This window comes from Camellia sinensis, chromosome 14, assembly GCF_055761805.1.
Source record: "Camellia sinensis isolate YWXY chromosome 14, ASM5576180v1, whole genome shotgun sequence".
In the NCBI taxonomy this organism is placed as follows: Eukaryota; Viridiplantae; Streptophyta; class Magnoliopsida; order Ericales; family Theaceae; genus Camellia; species Camellia sinensis.
In genome coordinates, this window is record NC_138974.1 from 62,457,306 (window position 1) to 62,483,649 (window position 26,344).

General features: G+C 34.8%; 2 protein-coding genes across 2 annotated transcripts; one reads left to right on the forward strand and one right to left on the reverse strand.

The window, feature by feature from the left end:
• Positions 1-4,873: 4,873 nt before the first annotated feature.
• Positions 4,874-5,497, reverse strand: LOC145807029 (uncharacterized). Its single transcript, XM_082904932.1, has 2 exons — positions 5,291-5,497; positions 4,874-5,200 (listed from the first exon to the last, which is right to left on the reverse strand). Exons 1-2 carry the CDS (start codon positions 5,495-5,497, stop codon positions 4,874-4,876), a joined length of 534 nt encoding a protein of 177 aa, XP_082761058.1.
• A 4,474-nt stretch (positions 5,498-9,971) lies between these two features.
• LOC114287214 (U-box domain-containing protein 44) lies at positions 9,972-17,502 on the forward strand. Its single transcript, XM_028230494.2, has 5 exons — positions 9,972-10,905; positions 11,010-11,798; positions 14,320-14,626; positions 15,510-15,974; positions 16,190-17,502. Exons 1-5 carry the CDS (start codon positions 10,468-10,470, stop codon positions 17,305-17,307), a joined length of 3,117 nt encoding a protein of 1,038 aa, XP_028086295.1. The 5' UTR covers positions 9,972-10,467; the 3' UTR covers positions 17,308-17,502.
• Positions 17,503-26,344: the final 8,842 nt, after the last annotated feature.

Consider the following 26,344-nt stretch of genomic DNA (forward strand, 5'->3'; position numbering starts at 1 on the left):
TCTGATAAAAGACGACGGTGTCTAATTCCGTCACAGAATGTGAACGTAATAGGGCAAAGCAGTGTTCGAAAAGGAAAGAAGCTGAAATATGAGCCTCAATAACCACTGACCAAATAACCAAGATTCTGCTACCGTTCCAACATCGTTGGAATTGTGAAGCTGGTGGTAGCGTCAAATCTGAAAAATGAGCATTTGCATCATCTTAAAAAAAAAACACCATTTTGGTTTCTGTTGGATGCGATGCAAAAAACTAATCTAAGCCAACATGAATTCTAAAAATGCGATGACATTGTAATGAATATCATTCAAACATTTGTTCCAGAGAAGTCTGATGATTGGTAGTAAACACATTGAGTTGACAAGCATCGATATGCAACTAATATTTGGAATTCATGGTGGGAAGAAGAGTTTAGATGTGTCACATGGGCCAAGACTTCTGACTGACTTCATCCAACGAAGGTGTCCCAACATAGGACGCATAAACTTGAAGACCATTAAGGAATTGTTAATGGATGCATTACTCGGGAACACTAGTCAGGACCATCAGGATGTTGCAAAGTTACTGTGTTTATACTTATGTGGAAAGTTATTCTTTGCCACTTCGGGTGAGGCCATGGGATGGGGCTTCATCCGGGTTGTTGAGGATCTAAAGAATATGAAAGCATATGATTGGGCTAGAGCAATCTGCACAACTTTGATGAAGTCAATTAAGGGATTTTACTCTAATCCTGAGAAAGTTACTGGATGTGTAATTGTCCTGCTTGTAAGTGCTCTGGTTTTTTGTTTTTCCCACATTATAATTTTGATTTTGTTTGGTAGCTTTGGTACGTGTATTTGTTTCGAATAAATTTGACAACTTATGTTTTTAACCCATGGTTACACAGTTTTGGATATGTGAGCACACCAACTTGATACAAGTTGATCGTGGAGATGGATTCCCGAGGTTTATGAAATGGAATATTAGCAAGTTGGTCATAAAGACAAGAGCAGTGGACATCAACCAGCCGCATGACGTTGAAGTATAAATTTGTGTACTATTAGCGTAAATATGAGATGTGGCAATTACTATTTGTAATTTTTATTTTTTATTTTGTTTGCAGGTTGTGGTAGGAGAGCTGCACATGAGTCATTCTGAACGCAGCATCACGAAGGCGAAAGACGTTAAGAAAATTTGAGCAAATGCCGAATGTTCGTATCATAGTGGGGTTGGTGCAAACATGGGCTCGACTACTGGGACAATTGTAGATGGCAGCATTTTGGGTTCAATTGATGGTATTCGTGTCCATGGACTAGACAACGTAAAGCAAAATGTACAAAATGAAAGATATGTCAACAGAGGTGGTGCTAATAGTAATAGTCATTGTGGTCAGTGTGTGTCTACGTCTAAAGAATACCAGAGAGAGCATTGGTTAAAATTGGTGTGCTCGAGATAGAACTCTGCTGTAAATCTGATGTCATATTTGTTTTAGAGACACAACTGTCAACAATGAGGGCATCATACGAAGAAAAATGTAGGAAGTTAGTACATGAAATCACACTAACCAATAACCAGAAGGAATGTGACATTGAAAGGATGAAGCAACTAATGGATTAGCTTAACGATAAAAACACAAAGCTTGTGAAACAGTTGGAGGAGTACGCAGTGCATGAATACACCCAAACAGCTGCTGGTGTACATGAGATGAAGCAAAGTAATCAGGACATGTACCATTGTGAGGCAAACATACTTGGCATTATGCCATTGTCAATGTCGTCTCTATCTAATGTGAATGAGAAGACAGAGTTACAAGGGGTAAATACTCATGTGACCCGAACCGACGACATTGGACATGTGGGGTGTTATATGGATATAATGCCTGGGATTAATCAAAATATTGGAACAACAACTGCGTTACAAAACTCGCTTGTGAGAAACATTAAAAATAAAAATAGGAAGGAGCACAAACTGCAAGAGTATGAATACCCATTGGTTTTGGGGAGGTTGATGAAACCATCTGATAGTGGTGTGGTCAATGGGGGTGAGTGTGCCGATAAACAAAAAATACAATATGAGATCATAGAGGTTGATGACCTTGCAAAGCCGGTGAGGACATTTTCTCGGTTCGACTTGACTAATCGTTTGCCGATCTGGAAGTTGTTGTCAACGCAAGAGAAAGACAAGCTTAAAGAAGCGTACGAGAAAGGGGGGGACAAGTAGGTTTCGCAACTTACTATTACCGTTTTGCATTTGTACATGAATTTAGTGTTCAACAAATGTCTTGTTTAACTGGCAGTGTGCAAGTCTGAACTGGGCAGAATGGTTCTAATTCTGTGTCTTTCAATGACATACGGGCAATCGTTAAGGGGCTGACGTTACGAGGCAATGTAAGTATGGTATCCCTAATTATTCTTCAAACTTTTGAAGCTTCTTAACATGTGTATGCAATTTACGTAAATGTATACGAGGGAAGCAAAATCATAGATGTTTTATTTGTGCACGTAGGTGATTGATGCATACGCAAAAATGCTAATATACGAGCAACAGATCAAGGCGTTTGCATCCACGGATGAGGAAAAATCATATATTTTCAGCACGTTATGTTTGGTAAGACGTGGCCTTTGATGAATTAATTTTAGTCATTTTTTGTTTGTGCTAATGAACACAAAAATGAATGTGTGCAGCCTACGATTAGAGATGTGGGTGAAGATGTACGTGACAGGTACTTGGTCGTGTGTGCCCTCATGCCCTCAAGGACAGATATATTCAATTCCCAATCCACTTAGATAACCATTGGACACTAATGGTTTATGACACGGAGGAGGGGTTTTGGATGCATTACAACTCAATGAAATCAAGACGTGGGAGGGAAGATAAACATTACTGGGAAGCGTGGTTGCTGGTTAGTAAATGTGAATTAGTTAATTGCAGTGATCTTTGTATTTTGTTTTGGACAACAAAACTAATTACTTGGTAATATAAATTTGACAATAACGTAGAATGAATACTTTGAGGATTACCTAAACCAGAGACTGAAGGTTGGCACAGTTGAAACACAAGACTTGGTGAAAGAACTTCTAGTAGTTGATTATTGTCCGCAACAAAAAGCAGACTCATAAGTGTGTGTTACGTTTCTTTGCAATGTATGTCATTCATGTTTCCATACATTGCACGTGGTCTGTTTTGACGTTGTTACTAATGTGTTAAATTTTTGTAATGGAAATGATTGTGGAATTATAGTATGCTTCATTATGAAATAACTTGTGTGTCACCTAGATGTAGACAAGTCAATGGAAGAGGTAAGCTGCAAAACGATGCGAGCCGGTATGGTGAAGTAATTTCTGAATGACCGGAAAAGGTCATTTATTGTTGCCAATTGACAATTTTCCAATGGTGGTAGATGGGTGCATCATTGATATTTTTGGTATAAATTCACAGTTAATTAGTTTTTGAATGATATAGTACGTTTGCTGGTAAACAAATTTTGGAAGTTTTTAATGTTTTTGGTTGCATTGTCAATATGGATTGAGGATTCGTACATTTTGTTTTGGGAATATGTTATAATGGTTCATTCATTATTTTTTGTATGCACTTGGTTTTGGTAATATGGCTTTATGTGTCATTCAGTAATGTCAGTAGGAAGTTAAAGGCAGTAAGAATGTTGGGTACCTAAATGTGAATGTGGTTGTGTAAATGTGAATGTTAATGTTAATGTGACTAAAAATGTAAAGGTGAATGTGAATGTCAATGTCAGAAATGATGTTGGTTGTTCATTTCTAATACCCAGATTGTGATTGTGAACGTATGACAGTGTTTGGTACTTGTCTTAGAGAGTGGGAAAATGCAAATGTGAATGTGGTTGTGTAAATGTGAATGTGTATGTTACTGTGATAGTAAATGTGAAGGTGAATACAAATGTGAATGTCAAAACGGATCTTGGTTGTCTACTTATAATACCCAAATTGTGATTGTGAATGTATGACAGTGTTTTGTACTTGTCTTAGGGAGTCGGAAAATGCAAATGTTAATGTGGTTGTATAAATGTTAATGCAAATATTAATGTGATTGTGAATGTATAGGTGAATGTGAATGTGAAGGTCAAAAGGGATCTTGGTTGTCTATCTCTAATACGCAGATTGTGATGGTCAATGTATGATAGTGTTTGGTACGTGTCATAGGGAGATTGAAAATGTAACCAAAAATATTGAGGATTGATAACATGGTATTTGTTGTCTACGTTGCTGAAATTATTGCTTTAGACATTTACGTTACGTGTCGATGATGGATTGTTGTAACAAAATTTGACTTTCCATGTATACTTTAAATATTATGAAGGTGAATGTATTGGAGTGTTTACTACTTGTGATAGGATGTTTAGAGTGGTGGGTTTTGTTAGATAGATGTGGTTCAGCTTTCATTTACCAAATGTCACTTTGTTTATAGATGCCTCACATTTTGAAATTGTCATTCAGTAAGTATGTACGTTGGTACATTAACGTTGGGGTGTGCTTTGTCAATTTAAGCTGTCAAGAATATGCTGTAATTTAAGATTGATGAACTAGTTGCAGGATAACCTGTGTCACATTGAGAGAATAACACTAACGTGACTTGGCTTCAAAAACTATGTCTTCTCACATACAAGGCCAGCGTGCAACGCACTACCTAAACGTATTTTGCTGGTTTGAAACAAACAATTGCATGAACAAATAAATAAACATGTAAACCTAACATATGAATGAATGCAGTGTGAAAGAAAAAACCAACTGAATGATCACTTATAAATAATGTGTTCACTTATTAAAATTTGTCATCATTTTGTTTCGATACATTCTACTACAATAATACGATGTTGCTATTCAAAACTGATTATAAAACTTTCCCGCTAAATGTCTATTACTAAATTGGTTCTTTACATGTCTTTCGGTTGTGGTTGCCCATGCAGCCACATCGACCGCACCTGATCTGACTTTGTTTCTCTCTCTGCGATGGTATCCGATTCTTCTTCAATCGCCCTGGAGGACGTTTAACTACCGGTGGATATATGATGAAGTCATCTTCCGAGAATGAGGGTTTGTCAACTGTTGGTATTGGCTGAATGTATATGGAATAAGCTGCTATGTACTGATCGACGGTGAAAAATTGTTCAACACATGTACTAAAATCCCTTCCACTATTCTGTATTGCAACCACCGTATGTGCACATGAGAATCCATTCAATTGCCACTAAAAACATGAACATGAACGCTTACCAATGTCTACCAACACCATTGGAAATGAATGGACCTCGTATATATCTTCATTTTCCTGGCTAACAATCCATGTGCAACCATTGGAGTACGTCTCCCTAATACAGCTTTCCATTTTTGGACAAAGTAACCCATTCCAATTAGTAGCTAATAATTTACACTTAGCCCTCATAGTCATTATCTGATTTCTGATTGTATCAACCAACCTTGTGATTAGGTAGTTACGGGCATCAAGTATCCATTTATTAAACGATTCTGCAGCGTTCGAGGTCATCTCCCCATACTGTTTGCCCTTGTTGACATTATGAAAACATAATGAAAATGTTATCACATATTGGGTACTTTCAATGTTAGCACACGTAAGTATCATACAAACCTGAAATATGCGTTGGCCCAATGGTTCGGTGGCATATCTTTGAAGAAATTATTTATTCCAGATCATTCTAATCTTTTTAGCTTGGTCAAATGGTGCTGAAACGAAGCCTCAGTTAGAGCATATGCACATTTACGCAACTTGGCCGTTAAACCAAAACGGACACGGTTGTCAACCCATCGTAATTTGTCCTTCAAATTTGCTTGGAGATGTTGTAAGCAATACGCATGGTATGCAGATGGGAATATAGTAAGCAAGGATTCAAGCAACCCAGCATTACGATCAGATACAAAAGTTAATGTGCAAGCACTACTGACAACGTTTGTCAGATGCTGTAAAAACCAAGTCCAATTTGTAGTCGTTTTGGAGTCAACAATAGCAAAAGCTAATGGGAATAAACCTGACAGATTTGACAAATTTTACATTAGATGTGTAATATTTTTAACAAAGTTTACGTTCACATTAATAATTATTCACAATTCAAATTGCATCATGCACAATGATATGAAAATAACATTAAATTGGAAACAATCTTGCCATTGGAGATCACCCACTGCTATAGTGGACTAATAAAAAATGTTTAGTCGCAATGTGATGCGTTACTATATGGAATTTTGAAGTAATCATCGTAAGACACGTACTTTTGTTACCATTCTTCCCCGTCGCTGCAAGCAAATTGCCTTTAAATCTCCCTTTCAAAAAAGTGCCATCAAGAAACAATAATGGGCGGATATGGTTGAATCCGTCAATGCAAAATTTGAATGATATGAAGAACCGCTTAAATCGGCCGGTTGACTGCTCGAAATCCAAGTTGACATAACTCCCAAGGTTGTACTGCATAACTACATCCGCGTACCACCTTAGTTCATCGAATGAAACATGATAGTCACCATACACTTCGCCTCTTGCCTTTTCCACACCTAACTAGACTATGTGGTAACTAACATTCAATCCGTACTCTTGTTTTAGGTCAAACACGACGTCAGTGGGACGTGTAAATGGCTTATCACGTAACTGATCACCAATAACATTGCAAACCAATTCAGAGTTAAGTTTACTATTTTTCCCAGTGCGAACAACAGCACCACAATTATGCAAGTTGCTCAACCTCTTCAAGTAAAAGTATCCATTGCATGTTTGAACCCTTACATGTATCAACCATGTACACCCTTTTTACTTTCGCAACGTGCACACAGCCGTGACCTACACTGAATCGTTTTTCACGAATTTGAAGTCAAACCCATACTCAATAGCATATTTAGACAGAACCAAACAGAAAGCAACAACACCCCCTTCGAAACATTAGCCTACGTGACTAATGTCGTGTGACCAATCAACTGTCATCAACGTTTTCTCACTGTGGCGACAATAATTGGACAACAAATCTACATTAGTTTCGGGACCCGGTAATTATTCAATGTTAGAATCCATTTGATTTGCGGATATAGTCCCACCAAATTGATTACCTCGAATCAAATCATCCACCTCATTTTGCGAGTCAATCGCAACGTTGATATGGGTAACGCCAATGGACCTTGCAATGGAAAACATGTTTTCCATGTCCACATCATTACTCATCATGAATTGGTTCTCGTGACACGATAATTTATAAGATATGGAAATCGATGATGGTATCACATCCACGCACCTATCACATAAATTTTCTACCAATTGTTTGAATGTCAATCCATTAACATCGCTGATAGCAACAGTGGATGAACTGAAAGCGCAAAATAGCATGATGTCCATATCCTGTGCAACAAAATAAATGAAATATTAACCATGTCACGACATTCTACAAAAAATCAAAAAAACAAGGCATGGAAGATATGTGATATGTAATCAAATGTGAGCGCAGTAACATCAACGTGGTTCAACCCACATTCAATCACAATCAATCATAAGAAATTTTACATCCGAACAATAACAATCCAAATTGAATAATATATAATGAAAAGTAAGAGTAACATTAAAATACATTCCAATAATTTCCATCAACCAACAACATTGTCACATTCAATTGGAAAAAAATAGAAACCATAGAGTTTGCAAAACGTAATGTGACACATATGTCCATAGTAAATACAACAATGGGACAACACAATACAAAAACCATGCTCATATCTATATATATGTGAGTTACATTCACATACATCCCAATACTTTCCACAAACAAGCAATATTGTGACATTGAAATGGAAAAAATAGAAACCCAATAAGTTTGTGATCTGTAATGTGACACATATGTTTTCAAAAAGTACAACAATTGCAAAACACAAACTAAATACAAACGAACGTAACACAGACAAAAAATGACAAACATGGCAGGTGTGGTTTAACATTACATCCTAAACGTAACGACCTTCGTGGCTAACGGAATTGTGTCAATGTATGGCTGTACCATTTCGCACAACCCAGCAACATTCTCACATTCTCACTTTCTAATTTAATAAACGAACGTAATGTACTTTTGCGAAACGTAATATGACATGCATGTAAACATGACAATACAATAACGTTATCACAAAAGTTGATGCGTGATTACCATTACAAAGTGTGCCAATGGATGGCTATACCGGATTGCGAAATCCATATGATATATAAGGACATTGAAAACAAAACAATTGGGAAAAACATAGAGCAACACTCACCAATTGAAGAAGCAGACAACGTTATCTCTTTCCCTCAAACAATCTGAGTCCAGATCGGCAAGATCAAACAACCAAACCATCCAAACCAGTAACATTTTGAAAACCCCCCAGCCTCTGCAATCATGGCGTAGATCATGACACTAAACAATTTGAAAACAATACGGTTAATAACTTATAACATGGAAACATATATAAAGGGTATAATAGTACACTAATACCATTTAAACACAATTTATAGGACCTTGTGGAACACTTTCTAATTTAAATAAGATTTCAAACTCTATAAGAAATTTCACAGGACTTTACATTACATAAGTCTCCCTAATAGGATTTATAAATAATTTAAGTAATTTTTTTAATTTTTAGACACACTTAACAGAAATACATTTAAAAAGTATAATATTTGTGAATTTTTTTTAAAAAAATTTACTAAATACCAAAAATACAAAAAAAATATGAAAATTCAATATATTTGTATTTTTGTATATTTATTAATTTTTAAAATATTTTTTCATAAATATTTTACTATTTAGATACATCTACGTAAAGTGCATCTAAAAAAAATAAAAAAAAATTATTTAAAATTTTAAAATATTCACTAAAAATATAAAAAATAAAAAAAAACTTAATTTCTAAAAAATTAAATTTTAAAGACTGAAATCAAACCCACTCAATTAAACTCAGACTGACAAAATCAATTGAAACACAGTGGCAGAAAACTATACATAGTGATATTTTGAAAAATTGATAAAAAGTTAATTTTTAATTTTTTTAGTTAAAAAAATTAATTTTTTAAATAATAACTTAAGTAAAAAAATTAATTTTTTTAATTAAAAAAATCAAAAATTAATTTTTTACTAACTTATTAGAGCGAGCTACAACAACAGAGCAAGCTTTTGAAATCAACCGAAAAAAGCTCGATTTTGACATAAACAAGCAAATTAAATTACCTGTACGAGGAACAAGGACAAAGGTCAATCTTGACTACATCGCCCAACCCTATTCCTCCTCCATATCATCCGATCGCTGCAAATTTTTCATAAATTCAACGCGTGAAAGGTTGACTTTTAACTTAAGGTTTCATTACTTTTTATTTTAAGATATTTACTTCTTCTTCCGTTCCAAAATAATTATTCATTTTGCAGAATTTAACCTTTTTTTTTATAATATAATTATTAATTTTAAAAAAATTAATTATTTAAAATTATTTTTTGATAGTATATTTTTTAGAGAATATCAATATCATAATTATACTTTTTATGTTATTAATGTATTTAAAAGAAGGGTAAAATAGGAATTTGTATTATTTTTTTTACTTGATTTTTGAAAAGGAACTAATAATTTAGAACAATGAAAAATGAAATAAGGAACTAATATTTTGAGACAAAGAAAGTAAGAAATCTTATCTCACAAATAACTATTTTAATTAGGCCTCGTTTGGGGAGTGGCTATTTTAGTCAAAAAAATCAAAAAGCCAACTAAACTAGTCACATCACCTCTCTACTTTTCTGCATATCTTTTCGTAAAAAGTCAAAAAATTACTAAAATAGTCTGTTTCCAAATGAGGCCTTAGTCTCAAATTTTATTTATTTATTTATTAAGTCTTATTAGTGAAAAGTTTGTTTTCGTATTCTTATTTTTTATTTTGATAATATTTTAGTGAATAATTATATTTATTTATTAATGTAACAAATATAATATGAGATATTAATATAACAGATATTAATGTAACATTTTCACTTTTTTCATACATACAATGTGACACATATATGTATGTATACCTCTGTTGGAGTGAATTCTAGTTCTAGGGTTTCGGAGGAACCGTTTGGTGGTGAGGTGGCGGCGGGGAACGGAAGAGGCTAATCACATCACGTCGGTGCAGAGAAGGAAGAGCGGCAAACCTAACAGAAGAAACTGTACTCGATCCATCTCATCTCGTGGTGAGGATTTTATAGCATCTAAATCGGGTCGACCCGGAATGTTGAATCGGGTTTGGATACCCTCGTGTTGGGTCGGGTTCTTAGTTTAATAAGCGAAGAAGAAGTCTGCGCTCTGGTCAAGACTCTTCCGAACGCGGTGGTCGATCGATCGATCCATCCATCCATCCATCTCTAGAGAGAGAGAGAACGGGACGAACTCAAGAGTCGGAATTCGCTCGAAACCGTACCGTATCCGAATTCAACTCATGCCTGCCGCCGAGTTCTTCCCCGGATAAGTGAAATGACGTCGTCGTTGACCTTATCGGCGGTGGACTCAATCCAAGCCTCATTATCCGAAATCTGCGCCACCGACGACGACCACTCCTACTGCTGGGAAAACCCTAGGCGGTTCTCCGGCTACGCGAAACGACTCCGGTCGGTCTTGAACCAGTTGCTCCGGTCTTCTTCCTCGCCGGAAAATCTGCCTCCGTCGGTCCAGACCTCGCTCAAGGGGACCTCCGCAGATCTGACAAAGGCGGCCGAGATTCTGTCGGTGTATCGGAACAAGAGCAAGATCTTCGTCCTCATCAACTGTCAGTCTTTGTCTTCTTCTCTCCAGGACCACACTGTCGCAATTGGAGGATGGCTGTCTTTGCTCGATTCTGCTCTTCCCGAGATCCCCGATCTTCGCAAGAAGGTCTCCGATCTTTCCAGAGACATGAAGCAAGCTCAATTTAGAGTATCTCTCTCTCTCTCTCTCTCTCTCTCTCTCTCTCCCCCCCCCCCCCCCTATATATATGTATGTATATGTGTGTGTGTGTGTGATACTCTGTGATGGTGTAGGTGACAGAGAATGAAGAGAGAGTGTACTGTACATTACAGAAAGAAGGACAAGGAAGGCAAACCAGCAAAGCTGTACAAAGTGCTATAATCATGGATTTGGCGCGAGCTCTCGGAATTGACTCCAATGATCATGCGGAGTTATCGGAACAGGTTAAGCTCTTGAAGAACGATCTAACCCGCTCCAATTCAGTTTCAGAGAGGCGAATTTTGATGTCTCTGGAGAAAATTATGGACAATTGGTCTATGGAGCCCAACATTTTGTCTCACAGTTTCAATCTAGATTTCGATGACGATACTCAAATTGCCCCATTCAAAAACTTCCTTTGCCCATTGACTAAGGAGGTGATGAAGAATCCGGTAGTTTTGGAATCGTCTCAGACTTACGAAAGGACCGCCATTGAGTACTGGTTCGAGCGCTGTATAGACGATTGTCGTGATCCGACTTGTCCTGTAACCGGACAGGTTCTCAACTCTTTGGAGCTGAAACCAAACATTGGGTTGGCTGGAGCCATTGAAGAGTGGATTAATAGGAATGTTGAGATTCAGATTAAGTCGGCTGTACAGTGTCTTAGTGAGGAGTCACCTTCGGTGGATTGCGTGGAACAAGTTTTGGATAACATGTATAGGATTTCAGAAGAGCATCCCTCTAGCAGATACAGAGTGAGGAATGCTGGGATAGTTGTTCTCATGGTTAAAGTGCTCAAGAACTGTTCAAAGAGTATTGGATCACAATTCAGAAGCAAAGCTCTTATGGCTCTGCATAGCATGTCCAAGGATGAAGAAAGTAAGGTGAGTTGGAATAGAAGTTGGAATACTCTTAAACATTAGCCATTATTGTTTTTTATTATCTAAATTTGGTACATAATTTTATGTTGCTTATGGAAATTTAATTTTTTTTTTGGACTAGTGTTTCTGGAATTTCTTTGTTTACATGATATCACAGTAATTCTATTTTTGATCCCACCTAGATGACTAAACATGTTTTGGACCTTCTTTATCTCTGGATATCCATAAGAACTCAAGCTTGTTAAGTGTTCTTCTAAAGTCAGCAAGTCCTCTTTGTGTTGCAAAGTTTATATTCCATTTTCATTAAAAAGTGGTGTATGAAATAAGAGATCTATCAGACTTATGATGTGGGTGTCCTCTGTATGTTAGGGGAAGATACTGTTGATAAACTTGCCATGCTTTTTGTGGTGCCAGAAGAATTGTTGAGAAAATTTAGTAAGATGGTTTTGATGTGCTGTAAATAATTGATGTCAGAAACGATTGTTAGTAGTAGAATATTATGGTTTAAATTGGTGCCATCAATCATGCCCGTCCTGCTGATTGGTTGTCGACAAAAAAAACTCAGTCCAAGAGTTATTAGTCCAAAGCTCAGGTTTCTTTGGGCCTTAAGTGGTGTTTTATGTACCTGCTAGACTGCTAGTGCAGAGACAAGGGATAAATAGATAACTGGGAGAGTGAATAGAGCATATGGAGAATGAATAACAGTCATGAGGGATGACAAGGAGAGAAAAAGCTGCTCAACAAGGATCGGATGAGGTTTAGGATGCATTTGACTTGTGTTTAGCCTTTTATAGAGTATAATGAGTGGTCTGTGCAACATCTACATGAGGTCTAAGTTGACCCTGAAGAGTGTTTCATTGCTTGCTGTCTAGAAAACTTTCTAGTCTAGTGATCTTTACCAATTTTAACTTACCATGTAGCTATTAAGTCCAAATTCACTGTTCCATAGCGTTCATCACCAATCCACGTAAAAATAAATAACAAGAACTCACGCATTTTAGATACTAATTTAACAACTAACAACTGACTTTCGCCGATCGAAAAAAATAAATAAATTACTCCTAAATTTTATTCGGAAAACTTAAGGTGACCTCTCCCCAATGGCAAAAATCACAATCCCAAAAATTCCCAATTAAATCAGAGTTGCAGAGACTTTAGACGCAGTTCATCTAACTCTAAAAGCCTTTCACAACGCTCCGCAAGCTTGTTTTCCACTCCATGTGACTCGGATCCAATCAGCCTCTCTTGATTCAACAGCTCTCCACGATGCTCCTTGCTCCAATCTTTGTTTTTTCAACGACTCTATTACCAACGGCTGAGGGTTTATGAGATAATACAATGCATGTGAGGATTTTTATGCAAAGAATTGAATCTAGAACATGTATGGCGAAAATCTCATGAAAATATTTTATTCTAATCTAGATTGATGGATATCCTTGAATAAGAAGAATAAACTCTCAAAAAGCTCTGGAGCACTCCATAAGGCTAATAATCTTGTGGATTAGCCTAATTGAAAAATAGAACATTTTCTTTGAAAGTTTTGGGAACTAGAAACCAATCAGAAAACAATTTGGGCAAAATTCCATGTGCCCACTCAAGCGGGCCACAGAGCAGATAAAAATCTTTGCAGACTGGACCCTTGCTTGAGCTCTCTGTTGAGCGCAAAGTGAGCAGAGCTTATGGTATCTCTGCAGGTTTATAAACTTGCATGCCCCAGTAGCCTATCAGGCGAGCTCTCAAGAGGACCTTAAAACCCTTGATTTTGAAAGCCATTTTTTTCCATTGAAAAACCATGAAAGTGTAAGGTACAAAAACAATTTGGTTTGATGCGCCTAAGAGAAAAACTGTATTCGAAAGCTAATGCAAATGCATATGCAAGATTATGCCTATACTTGTAACAAAGTGATGACTTTGTATCAACCAAGAAGAGTTCTTCATTTTGAATGATATCGCACCAATGAACTGCACTCAACTACCTTACAAAATTCCCAATATTCAATGCATGGACACAAAATCGTTTTGTCCTATGGTAAGTGCAAATCTAACCTAAATCTATTGCAAGTGTTTTCACCGAAGTTTGTTTCCCCATTAACTAGCTTGGGTTTTTGGTTTATGGTCCAAAGAGTAAATTGGGAATTCAACTCTTGATGATTTCTGGATAAGCAGAGTCTCCTCAGCCCATGTGTTGGCGGATTATAAGTCAATCTTGTAATCCATTAGACCACAGAGAGACGTACTTCCATAGTGAGTGTTTGCTTTGTTGTCCAAAGGTGAAATATTTTTTAATTTTTTTTTCTTTAAAAAGCCCTATTAGAAAATCAAATCAAACCAAGCTTGTGTCCCAATCAGGTTGGGTCGACTACGTGAATCTTTTTTGCCATTGCACTCTGTCAAGGATTATATGCTAATGCCCCGTTAGAAATATATATATATTTTTGCCTTCACTATATTGTTGGAAAGTTGTATGTGGCTGGCTCCTATAAGACTGCTAAAGTGTCTTCTAAAACATGTTATGTTTCCCCAGAAAATAATGCTTGAAGAGGGTATCACTAGATCTGCTATACATAGCCTTATTGGGAGCTCAGAGAAAGAGAGAGAGTACGCTGTCCGGTTATTGCTGGAATTTTCAAAAGATAAAGCTTATTGTGCAAATATTGCTTCAGAGAAAGGGGCATTAGTTCTGCTTTCAAGCATGGCAGGAAATCTAGAGTGTCCTGCTCTGTCTAATTTGGCTGAAGAAGTTTTAAAGAGGATGGAGACAGTGGAGGATAATGTTCAGCATTTAGCAGCAGCAGGAAGATTTGAGCCTTTGCTCAGTCGTCTATGTGAAGGTATGTTTTATACCAATTGCTTATTACTTCTACTTATAATCAACTGTTGAAGTATTTGAAATTATCAATTGTAGTAAAAAAAAAGATAATAAGAAAAGAAAAAAAGGGAGAAGGAATGATAAATAAATCAATCGTTTGCATTCATCTCAAAAAATAATTGGCAATTCTGGTTGATGTGTAGATAATGCTTAATTTTCCTGATCATTTTTCGTTCTGGACTTCCAAGTGTTTTGTTTTGACATGCATACATGATACTGCATATCAAGCTCGTTGGTTTTTCTTTCTGCTAACTCAAATGTATAGCTTTCATGTCACTTTAGCAAATGACTAGGAGCCTGAAACCTTTTCCGATGCTATGGTGGAATGATATTAAAAAAAGCTATGTCGGACTTGTTTCATTTTCCCTCTGATAGAAGGGCAGAAAAGTCACAGTTCTTGGCCCATGCTGTAAATTCTGGACTTTCCAAGTGCTTAAAGTCTTGTAATAGCTTTCAAAAAAGAAAAGAAAAAAAAAAAGACTCAATATGGGAGAAGTTGGATGTGAATGGTGATTACTCATGTATCTGTAGGATTGAAACTTTTGGTTGAGCTGAGGATTTCTGGTCAAAAGTGTGAATTAAATCTTTTATATATATATATTAATGGTTATTTTTTGTTAAGATGATTTTTTTATTTTCTGCTTTTATTTTGTTCTTTGGCCATCCAAAGAGACAAAAGCTATAAAAATTAAGACTAAATTATGAAACTCTTTATTTCCAAGATTAAAAGTTGCTAAGCTGTTGGTGTGTTAATAGGAGGAAGTTTTAATTATTAGAACTTCTTTCTCTGCATATATCAATGGTTCAATTATATATTGATTGTCTGTGATCTCTCTGGGAAACAGGTCCTGATGATGTTAAAATTGAGATGGCATCATTGGTGGGAAGGATGACCTTGACAAATAGCAGTAAAGAACAAATTGCTCGGCAAAGTTCTACAATACTAGTTAAACTGCTATCTAAGCGAGAAGGAAGTGCTCCAAGCTTGCAAGCTTTGTATAATCTGTCATCCTTGGATGACAATGCAACCATCCTCGTTGATTCAGCTGTGCTTCCAGCCCTTACAGATATTCTTTTTGAAAATCAAGACGCACCACCAGAGGTCAAAGCCTTGGCTGCATCAACAATTGCAAAAATAGTATCAAAACCTGGACACTGGGAATTAGCATCTGTGGACAAGCAAGGGAATTCAATGCAGTCGGAATCAATTGTCCGTAGTCTTTTGGGTCTCTTATCTCTTGCATGTCCTCAATGTCAGTTGGCTATTCTCCAGATTCTGTATGGAATGGCAACCTCTCCCCAGGCAGCAGGTAAATAAAAATTGGGTTGAATTTAGTAATATTTACATGCAAAATATGTACGGCTTGGTGAATAGAAAACCAAACCTTTTGGATGTGAACTTTTTCTGTCCTTTAACATTGATACTTAGAAGTTGCTTCTATCTTTATTATGACCACTAACTATTGAGCTCTGTTGTACATCCATTACAGCATTCTTACTGAATCTATACGTATTTTCCCTGCAGAATCAGTTACAGCTCATATAAAATCTGGAGATGGATTCAAAACCATAATAACATTTCTTGAACACCCGGAAGGTGAACACAGAATCTATGCTTTGAAGCTTGCAAGAGTCCTTTCTGAAAGGTTCGGTGAAGATCTTGCCAGCGAGCTTAAAACTTGTAACAAAATTTATTTGTTTAAAGATAAACTATCAGACAATCAATCTACAGATGGTGAGAGATCCGATGCTGCCTGCACACTCGCGAATCTTCCCCTTTCAGAAGATGACATAAAAACAGTCCTGGGAACTAGTTTTGTAAGATGGAATGTCGCTGCTCTCAAAGACCATTGCAGTTCCTCCAATGGTAGAGTTTCCAGACCCATATCGAGCATGGTCGAAGGGCTTCTAGGTCTTTTACTTCACTTTACAAGGAGCCCTGATCCACAAATTGTCAATCTCGTTAAGGAGCATCGCCTCATGACCATCTTCCGTGATACTCTTATCCTTAGTTCAAAGCCAAGAGTGAAACATCTAGCCACCCTTGGTTTGAAATACCTATCAGAATCTGGAATGGTACTTTTTGCTAATGGGGACTCGGAACCACAACCTCCACACGGGTTCTGCTCGTTGTTGGTGTTCATGTGTGGGAGGGCCTCTCCATCAATTTCCATGTGCCCGATACACAATTTCCCATGTGAAGAAGACAATCAATTTTGCTTGTTGAAGAGCCATTGCATCAAACCCTTGTCTGATCTTCTCTCAGATGAGGTCACCAATGTTCAAATCGCTGCAGTTGAAGCACTTTCCACCCTGCTTGTAGTAGATACTTCCAATGGTTTGAAGCGAGCAGTTGAGGAGCTCGATCAGCTAGGTGTAGTCGATGCTGGGATAAAGCTTTTCACAGAAGCTCGACCCGGGGAGCTTCAAGAGAAGGCAATTTGGATGGTGGAGAGAATGTTGAGAGTAGAAGGCCTTACCCAACCGTATGCGCTGAACCAGGCTTTGGTAAGGGCTTTGGTGGAAGCACTTAAGCATGGAAGTGCAGTAACAAAGAGGTATGCTCAAGAAGCTCTTACCAACTTGAAGCAGATTTCAGGGGTTAGTGGAAAGCCATCGAGTCAGAATCGGGGGCGAAGATAGTTAGCAGTTGTTGGCTGAGAAACAAAATTGTATTTACCCTTTATAGATGTTGTATCAGAAAATCACACGATCTTGTAGCTCTCAAGAACAGCATAACCTTGTATTATAGTCAGAGAAATAACATTTGTCTGTCACATAGGAATATTGGAAATATTGTATATTATCTTAGACAGCAATTGTTTGTTGAGTTTGGCAGAATCTGTGTTCAACAATTCAATGGTCCCGTTTGGTAGAGCTGTGGAAAAATAATTATAGATTATAGCTTAACAAATTATGACTTGTGGTTGTGAACATAAGTTGTTAACCTGTTTGGTGTAGCTGTGGAATTATGGATTTAAGCAATAAGTTGTTAGTAGTGTTTGGTTAATAAGTTGTAAAATAATTTTTTACTGTATAATTATCCTTTCTGCCCTTAAACGATATAAAAATGATTATTTTGTCATTTTTTTCAGTTTTAATTTTAAAAAAAATATTTCATTAATAAAAGTTAATATAATTAGTATTAATTAATATAAAAATTGATATATTTGCTAAAAATATAATGGAAGTATTATTGTCACAATTATTTTTCATCATAAATTAATTAGTATCAATTAATACCAAAATTATTAATTAGTATCAATTAATGGCTTAATTAGTCTCAATTAATACTAAAATTATTAATTAGTATAAATTAATATTAATATTTAATTTTTATTAGTATCAATTAATATTAATAATCAACAATTGTTATTAATTAGTATCAATTAATAATTAATTCATTACAAAAGTATGCAATATTAATTTATTAATAATTAATACCAATTAATATTGATTTTTTTTTTCTTCAGAAATATACAATTTTTTATTTTTTGATTAATATAAAAATATACAATATGAATTTATTAATAATTAATACCAATTAATATTGATTTTTTTCTTTTTCTTTAGAAATATACATTTTTTTATTTTTTAATTAATATTAATATTAATCAATATTAATATTTGGGTATTGACGAGGGCATTTAAGTAATTTTAGCCCCCCACACCAGCTGTGCGCTTAAGTAAAAAATTTAAGCACCCCCTAACCAGCTTTTGAGATAAGCTGAGAAATAGCTTGATTTAAGTTATAAGCTGGTTAACTTAAAGCTGCACCAAACACAATATTTTAACTTAAATTAAGCTAAAAGCTGAAATAAACAGTTTATAAGTTCTACCAAACAGGCCTAATACTGAATTGCATTGCATATTGCTTCTTGGAGACATGATTTGAACAAAATTCTCCATTTTTTTAAAAATCTCTTGAATTTATCTTGATATTTTTATCAAATGAACAAAATGTGAATATAACACAAATATTTAATTAGTTTTCAATTTTTATGAGTCGCTTCCGATTGATTCCTAAATTGATACTTATTTTAATATCACTTTCTTCTTTATCTAAGAACCCTACGACTGTGGTAGGGGATTAGATGGATTGAGATGTGGTTATGGTGGTAGTGGATTTGTAGAGTTAGCGTTTGAGAAGGAAGGCCATTAAGAACAAGGGCTAGAAAGAGGGTGACGGTGGAGGAAAGGAGTTGGAAGAGGGGCTTGGGGAGGAGGAGACACACTAGCCCTAATAATAATGAAATTGGCGTTAGTGAATGCGGTCTTTATAGTTAGGGTTAGAGGTAAAATGTTAAAAATGAGGGTATTACGAGAATTAAAGTGTAATAAATTAAGAACAAGGTTAAAAAAAAAATTAAAATTAAATCAAAATCAAAATCAAAATCATGTATAATGTAAATTGAGTAATAGTGTGTGATGAGATAAATAAGAGTTTACAAATAGAATATCTCTTATTAAGGGTAAATTGGCCTTTTTCAATATTTTTATAAGAATCTCTAAAAGGGTTTTTTTTTTTTTTTCCTTTTTTTTTTGAGTTCAGAGAAAAATTGAATGTTACTATTTTAGTGAAATAAAAAACACAATTTGAATTTAACTTATTTAGCCAAAAACTAAATTGTTTAAGACTATCTCCAATGGAGCTATCAAACTACTTGCCAAAGTTATAATTTGGCAAGAGTGACAAAAAGTGGGTCTCTAATGGCCTGCTATTCTACTTGGCAAAGATGGCAAATGCCATTTCTGTTCTCAAATTCAGCAAGTAAAATAGCAGCTGCCAAACATGCTACATTAGCAATTATGAACAAATTTGTGGCTCCAAATTCAGTGGAAAAAACAGAATTGAAACAGTAGAAAACCAAGTAATTTTCAGAATCAAACCAAAATTTGAAATATACAGCCAAATTTCATAATTTCACAATAAATCTCACAATTTCATAATCAATTTCTGAACAAATTTCAGGATTTCAAAATAAATATGAACAGATATCAGAATGAATTGTAGAATTTCAGAATCACACAAATCTCAAAATCAATTTCATAAACAAATTTAACCAATAAATACCTAGAATGGGTTTGAGGACTTGACTGGAATTGAGCATCATCTTCAGCTGACTGGACTAGTTGTGGAGATCATAGATTGGTGATCGGTTTTAGGACAAAGAGAGAGAGACAGATCGGAGAGTGTACTGGTTTGAGAACACAGAGAGAGAGAGAGAGAGAGAGAGAGCTCGAAGAGGTTTGAGGACAGAGACAGAGAGATGGATCGGACAGTAGACAGATCGGAGACAGAGATACACAGAGAGAGACACACACACAGAGATCAGCGAGTATACTGGTTTGAGGAGAGAGAGAGGTCAGAGAGGTTTGAGGACAGAGAGAAAGAGACAGATCGGCGACTGTAAACAGTTCGGAGACAGATTGGTAGTGCTGATTGTTGAGCTCAAACACAGAGATACAAAGACACAGAGACAGTTCCATGATGGAGGATGAAAATAGAAGAGGAAAGTGAGAGTTAGAGTGAGCAGGAGAGTGAAGAGAGAGACACAGAGAAAGAGAAAGACAGAGAGAAGCTTCGTCTATAGAGGAATGTGAGAGAAGAGGAGAGTGAAAGTGAGAGTCAGAGAGAGAACCAGTGAAGACAGCCGTTGCTTGTCTTGGAATTGAAAAGATGATTCTAGAGATATAATCTCAACCGTTGGTTGAGGATAGGTGGAAGGTGGGAATTTGTTTTGGAATTGAAAAGAGTTGTTGTGCTCTGTTTGCTTCAAAAAAATATTTAAAATAAAATAAAATAAAAAATACAAACAACACCTATCTTCAAACTGTCATATCTAATTTTTTGGTGAGGTGAATTATATATATATATTTTTTTTCTAATTTTTCAATTTATTTTATTTGTCTAGTTGAAAATAATATATGTAAATAATTTTTTTACAAATAGTTAAAAAAGGTCACAAAAGAGAAAAAAATAAATAAAAATAAAATCACAAAAAGACCTATATCTAAATAACACCTACAAATTTAAAGGAAAAATTAGTTAAGAATTGTCAAAATAACAAGTGACCATTAGAATACTATTATTATAATTTAATAAAATAATACTATTCATTGTCAAATTATAATAATAACAATGATATTACAACAACAATCATTAAAGATGCCCTAAGAGAAAGGGAATCTAGTTATTGGTATCTCTTGATGATAACAACTGCCTACCACAACCAACGTTGCTAACATCCTGCCAGTTTCATGTTTGCTTTGTTTGTTTGATTTGTTTGGGTCTGTTTTGTTTTTTTTTTTTTTCCTTTGTTTGTGTTGGTTTTGGGTTTGTTTTGGTCTCTCTAGAGTCCATCTGTGCGATTTGTGAAGCTTATCCTCGTTGTGGTTGGGATCTATGATTTTTTCAGACATACTCTGTTGCCGAATTTTTATGATCGGCTCTGCTTTGCAGTACGAGCACGAGTACGAGACGTACGTCTAAATTTTTTCATAGTTTTCTTTCTTGATACTTACTGCCTTATTTTCACTTTATTTGGTGTAAGTTTTGGGTTGTTTGGACTCTTATTAGTGCCGATTGACTTTCTAATGGCATATTTCTTCTGATCAAAAAAAAAAAAAAGTCGCTCAACACCCTTATTAGTTTGACAATGACTTTTTTTAATTAGTTTTTTTAATTTTTTTAATTTGAGATTTTTTTAGCAGTTTGATATTTTTGTTTAGTTTTTTTGACTTTTTAACTTTGGAATGATATTATTTTTTTTTTGTGTCTTTTTGTGATTTTTATCCTTTTGTTATTTTTTGACTTTTTTTTGTTCTTTACTAATTTTTTAGCCTCAACTCAAAAACCAAACAACACGTAAAGGTGCAAAAAAGATATATTAATTGAATTTTGATCATTGAAAAATGTTTAAAAAAAATTTATAATTCAATTTATAATGATCTGATGTAATTTGATAAGTATCAATTTTTTATTATTTAATTATGTATAATTTGTCATCTTTTTAATCACATATAATTTGCCATCTTTATCACATTATAATAAATACATTTATAGATATAAAATATAATGCATTAATAGATGTAAAATATAGGTCTCTACTGTTGGCAATTAACACATCAAACTACCCATATATTTAACACGGAAGATTCTAGTTTACACACCTATTGAAGATGTTCTAGGTAATCCCCTAGAGTGTGGGTGGTCAGTTAACAGTGTAATTTCTAATTTTAGTTGCAAAAATGATACATTTCTCTAATTTAGGAGCTCTAAAAGAACACTAATGATGTGAAAAATTAAAAAAAAAAAAAAAACAACTAAAGCCAAAACATCATATCACATAAGACTTACATGTCAATTAAAACTATTAGAGTTCTCAATTTTTTTCTTTTAGTTGAATGTAATGAATTTGGGAGACTGGCATTTTAGGGATTTATTATATTGGTATTGGCTGCCAGATTGGCACATGAACCAAAAAAGGCCTCGATTTGTTTTGATTTATTGATTCATTATGGAAAAATGTATTAAAATAAAAAAGAAAAATAATATAATCTAAATAAAGTTAATAATTTTTTTTCCTTTTCAAAAAGAGGTTGGTGCTCTAGAGACCGTCGCATGGTTATCCAAATTGAATGCAATTGAAAAATAAAATTTATTGATTTGTGTAGGTAATGGGAAACAATGGAGAAACATAACAATTAGTAATTGGTTGTGGACAAAGGTACTATATAATAAATTTTCATCAAGAAAATAGACAAATGTGTTTTTAAAAAATAGATCATTCTCTTTTTCTTTCTTTTTTTTCTTTTTTTTATGACAAATACAATAAATTAAATAGATTATGATTATCGAATTGATTTAATTTTTTTATATAGATAATATACACGAAATATCCGATAAAATAAAGGGGGATTTTTTTTAAGGTCCCTGATATTAAGATTTTATAGCATAAAAGATATCAAATATTTTCATGATATCTAAAGTCTCTCAACATCGATCCAGAGAAATTTCAGTCCCAGAGAAATTCTCTGGATTCAAACTAGAAAAAATCGAAATTTCTCTGAGTACCAAAGAAATTCAGAAAAAATTGTAGAGAGAAAATTTGTGTGGCTATCTAGGAAAATTCCCTGACTTCACAAATTTCTTTGGCTCTTTTCTAATTTTTTGCATGCCATTTATAGTGCAAAATGCCAAAACTCATCATCTCATCTTTTCAATCACTGACCTCTATAAAATACATCAAACCTTTGATAGCAATGGCAAAATTTAACAACTTCAATGACATCTCCGTTGAAGTATCCAACTGTTATAACATAATTATGATAGTTCAAAATAACAATTCTATTGAATCCAATGCTTCATGATCCAAAATAACTATTGTCTTGTATAATTTGAATACAAAAAAGTCTTCTGCTTTGATTAATACTTTTGAAACACTGAATTATCAGTTAGTTCAGGTATCAACTATAGGTCTTTTGAAAAGTTTCCCAAACAATGTTGTTGCTCCTCTTCCAAAAATCTTCTTCTTCTTCTTCTTCTTCTTCTTATTCTTCTTTAACTTTGTTCTGCGTCTTTATTCTCCTTTTAGACATTGGAGAAGCTGTGATAAGGTTGCCAGAGAATGTGACAATACTGGCGGTGATAATGTTTGGAGATTCAATAGTGTATACAGGTAACAACAACAATCTTGAAACAATTTTTAAGGTCAATAATCCTCCTTATGGCAAGGTCTCCAGAGAAATTTTTTTCTCTGCCTTCCTTATACTTCCCACTCTCCAGAGAAATTTTGAAATTTCTCTAGCCTTTCTCTCCAGAGAAATTTAATAATGTCTAAGGTCTAAAGTCTCTCAAATTAATCCAGAGAAAATTCAACTTCACAGAGAAATTCTTAGAGAAATCCTGTTCATTTCTCTGGACTTTCCAAATAATTTCTCTGTGTTTTTTATCAAACCAGACTGTAAGCCATTTAGACAACAATTAACCAGAGAAAATTGAACAACCACCATTTTGACCAATTTTCTCTAAGTACCAAAGAAATCTAGAGAAAATTGTGTAGAAAAAATTTGTGCGACTTTGTATGGCTTTATCCAGAGAAATTTGTGTTAGAGACAATTTATGTGGCTTTGTGTGGTTCTATCCAGAGAAAATTTGTGTGGTTTTGTGTGGCTCTATCCAAAGAAAATTTGTGTGATTTTGTGGGGGCTCTATCCAGAAAAAATTGTGTTAGAGAAAATTTGTGTGACTTTGTGTGGCTCTATCCAGAGAAAATTGTGTTATAGAAAATTTGTGTGCTCTGTCTAGAAAAAATTGTGTGAGGCTGATGAAAGCATAATTCAATGGTTATCATACATGTTTATGCAACAGAGGGAATTGATGATGGTAAAAATGGAGTTAAACCCATATAAAAATATAACTAATAAGAGACAAGACCACAGAAATTAGAGAAGCTTTAGTTCAAATAGGTACCCAATTCAAGTACCAAATGCTGATACTTTCATGTCTATTAAGTGACCAGAAATGCAATAAAAAAAGGAAATAACAAAGAGAACAATGGCAATACCACCTTGCTCACTGAAAACAACTTCGTTGAAGGTACAGAACAGAATGAACTTGAACCAGAAAACCCAACAGCACAAACCCATGAAATGGACACAGCTCAAAAAAACCTCGTCAAGAACGAAACCACCGGACCAGCTTCTCCCAAGCTAGTTGGATCACTTTACGGTGGTCTTTGGTGGTTCGGTCCAAAACACATTCCGCTGTGTTGACGTCATTTTCTGGCATTGGGAGACAGAAATCTGAGCCGATCTACATCGGTGGCAACTTCGACGACAATGAAACCGACTTTGACGACACAATGACAACCTCTGCGATTGGCTCGTTTTGCTTCGACTGGCCGTCTTCGAATCACTTGCTAGCGAAGATCAACCTCTGCTAGTCTAGTGGGATAGCCTTCTTATCTTGGATCTTAGTCTTGACATTGTCAATGGTGTTAGAACTACAGGCAAGACCAGCGCAGAGTCAGCGAAGATCAACCTCTACGGCTCGTTTATGCTTTCAGGTTTGATTCCTGTGAGTATAAGGGAAGGAGAAGACCAGAGCTCAAACTCACGAAAAGGATGGCGGTGATGGTGGTTAGTCGGTGGCACTACAGTGACGAAAGTGGAGAGAGAGAGAGAGAGAGAGAGAGAGAGATATGCAACGGTGAATGAAAAGACACAACGGTCGAGAACGAGTGTGTAGAGGTCGAGAATGAGAACAGAGAAGAAAGAAGTAAGAGAGAGCGAGAGTGAGGGATCTTAGACATTATAAAATAATATTGTAGATCTCTTTCATTACTAAAAATGGAAGAGGGACCTTAGACTAATTTTTCCTAAAATAAATAATTTAAATTATCAAAATAAGACTCGTGACGAGATCTACGAACCCAGATAATATCCTTTGGACTGGAGGAAATCCAATTCCTTTTATCTTTATAAAAAAAAAAAAAAATCATCAAATTTAAGGTTTTTATTTATTTATTTTTACTTCTCTATTTTTGACAATTTTGTTTGTTTTCTTAATGTTTCTACTAATACTTTATTTGAATATTAGATTTATATAGAAATATATAGCATTCTTTTGGGATGTGTGTTGGCTTTTTAGCCTTTTAGCCTGGGCCTAAAAAGACTCATTTGAGATAGATTTGTTTGGCTTTTTTTACTTTTGTGGGAGAAAAAATAAAATCTATTATATAAGAAAAATGGTTTTTTTAACCTACAAATCTTGTGAGAGTTCCATTATTCTAATCCTAATTTCTTAATTTTTTGATGGGTCTTTTTAACCTACAAATCTTGTGAGAGCTCCATTATTCCAATCTTAATTTCTTAATTTTTTGATTATATATATATATATATATATATATATATATATATCCGTATTACCCTAAACCCTATTACCCATTAAATTTCCGTCTTACTCTATACCCTATTACTCATTATTACCCATTACTACCTACTAACCTAAACTCTACCATAGCACACAGCAACCTAAAGAAAAAGGGTCTTTTTAACCCACAACCTTGTGGGAGCTCGATTATTTCAATCCTAATTTCTTAATTTTATGACTAATAAAAAAAATTGTATTACCCTAAACCCTATTACCCATTACTACCTACTAACCTAAACCCTATCACATCACACAACAACCTAAAGAAAAAATTTGGGTCCATTATTACACAGCACACAGCAACCTAAAGAAAAAATTGGGTGCGCGCGCGAAAGAGAGAGAGAGAGAGAGAAAAGAGAGAGTTCATATAAAGTAAGACAAAATCTTTGAGCCTTCCTATCACAGCGGCAGTAGCGTTGGGACAGAATTTTGGAAGAAAAATATTTCAAAGTCTATGAGTAAATAATTTATTTTTTAATATAGTGATTATATTTTTAAATTGATTAAGAATGATTGTATTCATTAGGTTCACATAAAATATTAATTATTGATGATGATTAGATTGTATTTTGTGATTGTGATTAAAATTTTGTTTATTTTTCAATATTTTATTTTTAATTTATGTTTTTTAGAAAAAAAAATTAGATTGTATTCATTAGATTCACATATACTACGCACTATTGATGATAATGATTTGATTATTTTTTGTAATTAGGTTTTTCAACTCACTGTATTTTTCAAAAA